We start from the raw sequence: 9,033 nt of genomic DNA on the forward strand, positions 1-9,033 counted from the left end.
AGTCAACAGTAGCTCTCAGCCCAATATATTCATTTTCCTTTCAGAAAGTCTCACGCTGATCTAAGGAAAAAAGTAGTTTGAACTTTATATATGGAAAAGGTTTTACACACAGAATTTACACCAGCCATACACTAAATATGTATTCAGTGGTATATATTATGAAGTGGGAAGTAGATCTCTTCAGTTGATAGCCATAAACTGGGATATTAAGATAGCCCATGTAGCATGTACCATTAAATATATTATAAATAAAGCATGAAACAATATTTATTTTTAAAATTAAACATGCTGAAGCAGATGCTTTCACATAGCAAATTATAGTCAACTGTACTCATTTATCTCATGTTTGTCAGAACTGCACCTTAACAGCAATCGTTAATTAAAAACAAAACAGGTTATATTTAAATAGAAAAAAGTGCAAAGCCTTTCAAAAATACCTGTTTACATACACATTTATAGCATGACAACCTCACATTAAATCTGGTAATGTCATCTGTCAACATGCTTGACAGTTTAAATGACCCACAGAAGGATTATTTCCTATGTAAATATGGCAGGTTCCCACAACTATTTAAATAAAGGAAGCAAAGCATCCTTGTACTTTAATACTGCCCAAAAAGAAGGAATGTATACATCATTAATATCTATTCTTTGCATTCCAGATGCATTTCGCATTCTATACGGTTTCTCTCTTCATGTGAAAGTTATGTTATATGTCTATGAACAGTCTCCTGGGACTTTCCATTGTAATGCTGAAGCTCCTCCTCACTCTCAACATTCATAATGTTTGCTGGATTTATTCCATTTTCAATTTGTTTTTGTTGCGATGGTGCTGTGACTAGTGAGTGGGCAGATTCCATTGTAGAATGGTGACTAACGTCCACTTTCACTAAAACCTCATAATATAAGAGATAAAAAACTGGAGTTATTATGCCAATCACCAACATTATCACCACTGCTGTCCACCATCCTATGCCCCAGTCTGCTCCGTAATAGGGATCTTTCCGCTTTTTGGTTTTAGCATCAGGTTCAAAGCATATCTGCTGTGCGGATAAGGCAGAAACAACTTCATTAAGATTCTCTCTTTTTGTATCATTGCACTTTACTATTTGTTCTATATCGCGATCCACTTCTTTCAAGAAGTTGCCTACAGTCTCATTACAGGAAAATGAATCAGAAGCTGGTGATGTTCCTTGGAATTCTGGGGAAAACTGAGTAGATGATAAAGGTCTTGAAACTTGCTTGCCTTTTGGAGAGCAATGCGTTTCAGTCAATACACTGAACTTCTTCACTGGAATTTTGATAGATCTCAGTGCAAAAAAATCCTGGTCAGTGATAAGATTATTGACCCTCTTGATGTCTGCAACCTGGAAAAAAAAAAACGCAACGTAGTTTAAACAATATGAAAGGTTTATTAAACCTGAAGAAGAGCTCTAGCCTCCCTGAGTGACAGGGTACACCCCTAAAAAAGGAAATCCCACATTATAAATGGAACCCAATCGAAAATATTTTGATGCAAGACATGGAATCAAAGAGTTCCAAATACAAACAAAATTTTTGAAACAGACAAGAACTGAAGTACAGACTGGAAGGCAGGAACTGTATTCTAATGCAAATAATCACCCTGACTCCCTCTGAACTTGGGGGGAAAATGTCACTCAACCTGTGTCTCAATAACTATTTATGAAAATGGAAATAATACTCCTCCCTCCCTTTCAAAGAAATGATGACCATTAGTTTATGAAGTGCTTTGCAAACAGACATACTATTACTGTCAAATGTGGTTTGGTTATTCTAGACCAGGGGTAGGCAACCTATGGCATACGTGCCAAAGGCGGTATGTGAGCTGATTTTCAGTGGCACTCACACGGCCCGGGTCCTGGCCATTGGTCCGGGGGGCTCTGCATTTTAATTTAATTTTAAATGAAGCTTCTTAAACATTTTAAAAACCTTATTTGCTTTACATATAACAATAGTTTAGTTTTATAAGTCTATAATATATAAGAGACCTTCTAAAAACGTTAAAATCTATTACTGGCACACAAAACCTTAAATTAGAATGAATAAATGAAGACTCGGCACACCACTTCTGAAAGGTTGCCGACCCCTGTTCGGGAACATCTAGGTAGATAGAAGTTCTCCTACTTTACAAAATTACCCTCATTCATCTAGTATAGTTCTTTCTTCTCTGCCTCTGTATTGCCAAGTGCAACAATAGGCATAACTCAGGGCATTAAGTCTTCCTTTGCGGCCCCCCCCCCCCCCCTTTCTTTGAGAAAGGGCAGGGTTTCCTACAGATTTAAGAGCTCCACTTATTAACTCTTGCAAAAAATATTCCAGAACAGGTTATATTACAAACAACTACAAAAAGTAAGCTTGTGAAGGGTACAGAGAAGAGGGAGAGGAGAGAAAATGATTAAAGAAGGGGTAGTTTTGGGGAAAAAAAAATTTTTTTTTTCAGTTAAATCAAGTGTTCAGATACTTAACTTTTTAAAGCTTTTCATCTTACAAGCTGAAGGTTCCTCAGGCTTGGTCTCTGTAGACAGGCTCTCTTCCCTCCCCACCAATCCCACCCCGAGAATAGGAGCAAAACAGCTGAGAACAAGTAAATAAGGTTTCTGCTTCACTCACCAGGTTTTTTTTTTTTTTTTTTAAAAACGGCTTTACAATCAAAATGGCTAGAGAGTTGAAAGTTTACATTTTGCATGAAAAAAAGCCATATAAGAACACCTCTGAGCATTCCCTAGAAAATTGTTTTTTATTGACCAAGTTATGAGCTTTTGAAAGCTGCATGAGCAAATGTAGCTCAGATTTTGTACAAGTTTCTCACTACTCTGGTCAAGAAGGCTATACTACCACACACGTACAGATAGTTTAACTACAAAGTGAGAAGTGTACTGAAGGTTCCCTTTAGCTGAGGCAAGAGCTCTGCAGAAGCCCTTGGCTCAATACTAGTAGACTATGCAAGACTGCCAAGAAGCTAAACACTACTCATGCAAGTTAAAATCCTAAAACTGGAGATGTTGCAAAGTTGGCAGCACCCTAAGGCTCATGTAAGAAGAGTGTTCTCTTGGCCTTCCTAAAGTGCATAGGGAGGGAGGTAAGTGGTGTCTGGACAAATAGCTCCTAGTGATGTTATTTACATGTGCTAATACCCATTTATGGCTAGTCTTCAGAATTTCAGAGTCCTGGAGAACAAAGTTACTTATTTTCTCTTATCTATTTTTCTTTTTAAAAAATTAAAGTACCATATGAAAACTTTTAGTGAGCACTGCTGTTATACTGTTAGGCATCCAAATCAAGAAACGTCTCCATACAGGTTGCTCTATTACAAGTCTGCCCACTTGTGGCTATGCACTGTGGTACAGACTTCAGATGCAGCCTCACCTTCTCTCTCAGACACACCACACTTTTTTCCAAAATGCATAATATCCAGGAAATGCTTTCAAGAATATAATCTGTAAAATGTGGTATGAAGATTTGGAATGAAAATATGACTGCAATACACAACTTACAACATTAAGTCCTTTTGTTGTGTTCTTATGTGCTGTTGAAGAGTTGTCACATATCACCCCCAGAGGGAGCTATAGTTCAAAGATGTGCAATGTCAGCATATTTTACACACAGTAAAGTTTTTAAACATTCTAGGTTCCATTTGGATGAAAGGTGCTACTGTGTATACATTCAAGATCATTATAGCCAAGCCAATAGTTTAAAACACTAAAACCTTTTTCTATATCGTAAGGCATATACTAATATTTTGTAGCATTTCTTTAAGTCATTCATTCCCAGTACCTTTTCCAGGTCCGAAGAGGAGCGCTGTATGGCTCAAAAGCTTGTCTCTCTCACCAACAGAAGCTGTCCAATAAAGGTATTACCTCACACACCTTGTCAGCCTTAACTTGGACATTTCTTTATTTCTGGGGTTTAAATATCACGCAACTTAGCATTCGTGTTGTGTAGTTTCTGTAGGGAACACTCCGCTGGGCCTGAGCGGCTCGTGGGCAAAAATACAAACCGCGCTGGGAACCGCTCTGTACACGAGACTCACCGAGCAACAATACTGCAGCGCTATCGCGTTTAAAGTCTCGCCTTCCTGGATGTCCTTCGTTAGTAGCACAATATCATCCAGCCGGTCTCGCGAGGTACTTCGTCGGACCTTCTCCCTCCCTCTTGGGCGCAGCTCGGACACTTCCCCGTCCTCCTCCTGCGCCTCGCTGTCCGCCTGGAGACCGTTTCCAAACGGGTACGCGCGGCTGCTGCCCGCGGCGGGCAGGGCTCCGGCTGGGGGCTGGCTCCTCCCGGCCATTCTCTCGGGAAGCCTCTAACGACAACAGAGAAACACCTGCCACCCGGGGCAAAGCCTTCAACCGCGCCCAGCGCCCCTCGCCCACCCGCGGCGCTGCCTCCGGGCGCCTAGCCGGGGCCTGCGCACGGCGCTGCTCATGTGGCGCTACACTGGGGGCGGGGCGAGGCTCTGCCCCCCCGATGCCAGGGGTCGCGGGGCTTAGGGCGGCCGTGCCGGTCCCTCTCTGCGGGGCTCAGGGCGGCCCGCGGGGGACAACACTTACCTGCCGCTCCCCCAGGAACTCTTCATGGCAATGGCGCCGGGCGGCCGCCGTTCATCAGCGCCTTCCGCGCGGGGCGGCCTGTCGCGGCCGCCACGTCTGCAAAGCAGCCCCGCCCCCAGCGCTCTTAAAGGGGCCTGCGCGTCGGGCCCAGCTGCGCATGCGCATTGAGTAAGGGACGCTGTAGAACGGGAGTCAACTGTTCCCTGGGCTCCGGGGGCGGGAGCTGCTCGCCGAGGGCCGTACAGCTAGCGCAGCCGCAACAGGGCTAGAACAGGCGTGCCCCCGGGTTCCCCTAGCCAAGCGCTGGGGCAGGGCGCCTGGCAGCGGTGCCCATTCCGAGTGTCTAGAGATCACGAGACTGGCCCCAGGATCCTGGGGGGTTGCAAGAGATACCAGTCGGGGTGGGGTGATTTTGGCCCCACAGCAGGCACGGTGTCTGGACCCGAGCTCAACTGCAAAGTTATGCCCACGTTATAAAATGCTGCTGGATGGTGCGGAGTCTCCAGCCTCAACCCGGCCCTAAACAATTCGAGTGAGTTAACTTGGTGTCCCAGGTCTGCCCAGCAGAGCTGTAACTAGGTATTTTTGCGCCTGAGGCAAGAATATAAAATTTCGCCCTCCCCCAGGGCCAGCTCTTCGGCGGCAATTCAGCGGTGGGTCCCTCAGTCCCTCTCGGAGGGAAGGGCTTGCCGCCGAAGAATGAATGAAGGGGCGGTGGTAGAGCCTGTGATTTTGGGGGGTCAACTCATGATTTTTGACTGCTTGGGCTGGTAATGTTGCTTCCAAGATGTTCTTTGGTTCCCGTCCAGTTTTAATCCAGAGAGGGACTCACAGGTTAAGAGAGGAGGGAGGTGCTGGATATCAGCAGTGGCCACTAGGGATCAGCATGTGTCCTGAGAATGCTGGGAGTTCAGGTTTGCAGGGCAGGATCAGGGATGGCAGGTTTGTAGAAATTTTGGTGGTGCCCAGAACCCGCCCCCACCCAAACTCTGCCCCCCCCACCCGCCCAAGGCTCTGGGAGGGAGTTTGGGTGAGGGAGGCAGTCTGGGGTGCAGGCCCTAGGCTGGGGCAGGGGATTGGGGTGCAGGCTCTGGGAGGGAGTTTGGGGATGGGAGGGGTTGCGGAGGGAGGGGGTGCAGGTTCTGGGAGGGAGTTTGGGGATGGGAGGGGTGCAGAGGGATGGGGTGCAGGGGTGAGGGCTGTGGGTTGTGGCTGCAGATGAGGGGTTTGGAGTGTGGGGGGGCTCAGGGTGAGAGTTGGGGTGAGGGCTCTGTCAGGGGCTGGGAATGGGAGGTTTGGGGTGTGAGAGGGGCTCAGGGCTGGGGCAGAGGGTTGGGGTGTGGGGGCTCTGGCTGGGACTGGGGATGAGGTGTTTGGGGTGCTGGAGGGGCTCAGGGCTCGGGCAGAGGGTTGAGGGTGCGGTGGGGGGGCAGAGAGAAAGCTCTGACTGGGGGTGTGGGCTCTGGGATGGGACAGGGCTGGGGATGAGTTTGGGGTACAGCCAGGCTGCTCCAGGACAGGGGCCAGAGAGGAGGACTCCCCCCAGCCTTTTCCCTGCCGGCAGCAGCAAGCTCTGGGGGAGGAGCCCCCCTTTCCTGCCCCCTCCCCCCCCCAGCAGCACACTGTCACTGCATGTGCTCCTAGGGCCCCTCTCAGATCCAGGAATCTCCCTCGCCTCCCCTGTGGTGGTGCTGGGGGGCGCTGTGTGCGTCTCCTCCCCTGCTGTTGCCCCTGACTGTAGCCTCACTGGGGGTGAGGGATGAGGCTGTCTCCTTGCCCAGCATGGGGCAGGAGTGGTGACTGTGTGCGGGGGGGCTGTGCTGCTGGAGGGTCCCATTGAAAAATGAAAGGGTCTGAGGGGGAAGGGCAGGCTCAGAGTCAGTCTGAGCTCTCAGGGTGAGATGGAGGGCACTAGGACCCTGCGGCAGCAGTTGTTGCAGGGAGGCAGCATGGAGCTGTCTGGGAAGGGGGGGGGAGCAAGTCAGGGCTGGGGGACACTCGGGGGAGGCGCGGGTGGCGGCAGGTGGGGCTGGGGGGAGATCACCCAGTTATAAATATCTCTGTGCCAGCAGCTTTTTTTTTTCTCCACCACTTTTTGCGCCCCTTGGCTTTGTGCGCCCAAGGCAAGTGCCTCACTCGCCTTGCCCTTGTTACGGCGCTGCTGCCCAGTGCCCCAACCCAGCCGTGCATGGACTGAGGGTCTCAGTTAAGGGTGGGAAAGGAGGTTTTGTAGGTGGCTGATTAGCAGAGTTTCTGTTAAAATGGTCATTTTCATTATTTTATTAGAATACTAATGATATATTAGGTCATCTAGAGCCTTGTATAGGTGTCTTAATTATTTAAATATAAATAAAATACATTGCAATGTGGTAACATTGTTGTGATGGGTTGAATCACAGAAACCCCCTTGGGGCTGCCAACTGATGTGCCAAGACTACTTCTGCCCCTGCTTTCCCGGCCAGCTCAGGACCCCAGCACCCTGTCTTGCTGAGCCAGACACGCCCGTGTGCTCCAACACAGACCTGTTGGGGTTACTAGGCCTATATATATGAACCAAAGTTCTTCCATGTTTAAACTCTGTCCTTCCATGTTTAACTCTAATCGGCCTCAAAAGCCAAGGACAGGAATTGGAATGTGTAAATAGCCAGTTACCAATTACGACCTTGCTCATAACCAGGTCCTAAGCAATAATGATGAGGTTTGCATGTTTCTAGCTGGAGGAGGGGTAGTAAACTAAGGGTAAACAGAACCAAATGACTGTTTAGAGGAATGTTACTAACAAGCTAGATTTATAGCCCTAGAATGATTTAACGGCTTAAATGTATAAACATGCCTTCAGTAGAGCAGGGAGGGGGAGTAGAAGGGGGGTGGTAGAGGGGGAGAGAAGGGGGGGCTTAGTTGTAAGGTATAAGAAGAGAGAAGCTGCTTTTTACTGATGTGCTCGATTTGAGACTTGCCTGTCTCCTTGCACCACTTTGAGATCTCAAATAAACTTTGATTGTTTCTCCACCCCGGTATGTTTATTGGCGCGAAGCACGCCGGGCAACGAACCAGCGCTGTTGCTGTCCTCGGGCCTCTGTGCCTGCAACAGACCCAGGGTCTGAATTACTTTCCCCAAAGCTGCAGACTTAACTGAAAGCAGCTTACAGAAGTGTTCTTATCTTTAACTCTCAGATGCCCAACTGCCAATGGGGTCTAAACCCAAATAAATCGTTTTACCCTGTGTATAGCTTATACAGGATAAACTCATAAATTGTTCACCCTCTGTAACACTGATAGAGAGATACTACCCCCCAGGTATTAACACATACTCTGAGTTAATAAGTAAAAAGTGATTTTATTAAATACAGAAAGTAGGATTTAAGTGGTTTCAAGTAGTAACAGACAGAACAGAGTGAATTAACCAGTAAAATAAAATAAAACACGCAAGTCTATGTCTAAGAAAACTGAATACAAATAACACCTCACCAGTTCCAGTAAGCTTCCTTTTACAGACTAGTCTCCTGCTAGTCTGGGTCCAGCAATCACTCACACTCCTTTGTTCCAGTTTCTTTCAGGTATCCTTGGGGGTGGGGAGGCTTTCTCTTTAGCCAACTGAGGACCAAAATGGAGGTGTCTCCCTCGGGCTTAAATAGACTTTCTCTTGTGGGTAGAGACCCCCCTCCTCTCTCCTATGCAAAGTCCTGCTCCAAGATGGAGTTCTGGAGTCACCTGGGCAAGTCACATGTTCATGCATGACTCACAGTTTTTACAGGCAGAAGCCATTGCCCACATGGTATCTTGAATGTCTCCAAGAAGACTTCTTATGTGGATTGGAGCATTCCAAAATGCATTGTTCCTTACGTGCTTCTTGATTGGGCACTTAACTTTGCGAATTCCTTTCTCCAGGAACTGACCAAATGCTCTACTAAGGTTATTTAGAAATCAAGCCAGTACACGGCCAATATTCATAACTTTGAATACAAAAATGATACATGTATACAAATAGGATTAATAGATTAAGTAGATCATAACCTTTACATAGATATGTTACATGCAAATGTAGCACAGAACATATTCCTGTTATGTCATATATATTCATAAGCATATTTCCATAAAGCCTTATGTGGGGCGCCATCACAATTGTAAAATAAGGTCGTGCTGCAGTGTGATGTTTAAATGACAACAATGTAATGATGTTTTGACAATAGATTTTTCCAGGAAGCATTGCTTGAAGGATGTGAAATTGCCTCAGGAAACTGGGGATGGCTCAGACAAAATTCTGGATACTCTATAGTAATCCTAAGCCTTTTAGAAACTCTTAAGAGAAATTATGCCAATAAGAAAATCAGAAGTAGCAAGCATCAACAGAGATTTTCTATCCAGAGCAGTAAAGGTGCAGTACCAAGGAAGAGAGAGATTGTGGAAAAGAACATAAATATAATGGGCCATATTCTCAGGTGCACTGTGGAAGTGTATGATA

General features: G+C 46.6%; 1 protein-coding gene across 1 annotated transcript; it reads right to left on the bottom strand.

Annotated features, from left to right (window-relative positions):
- Positions 1–267: 267 nt before the first annotated feature.
- Positions 268–4,309, bottom strand: LYSMD3 (LysM domain containing 3). Its single transcript, XM_065406617.1, has 2 exons — positions 4,052–4,309; positions 268–1,367 (listed from the first exon to the last, which is right to left on the bottom strand). The coding sequence occupies exons 1-2, from the start codon at positions 4,307–4,309 to the stop codon at positions 705–707; spliced, it is 921 nt and encodes a 306-aa protein (XP_065262689.1). The 3' UTR covers positions 268–704.
- Positions 4,310–9,033: the final 4,724 nt, after the last annotated feature.

This window comes from Emys orbicularis, chromosome 6 (assembly GCF_028017835.1).
Source record: "Emys orbicularis isolate rEmyOrb1 chromosome 6, rEmyOrb1.hap1, whole genome shotgun sequence".
NCBI classification, from domain to species: Eukaryota; Metazoa; Chordata; order Testudines; family Emydidae; genus Emys; species Emys orbicularis.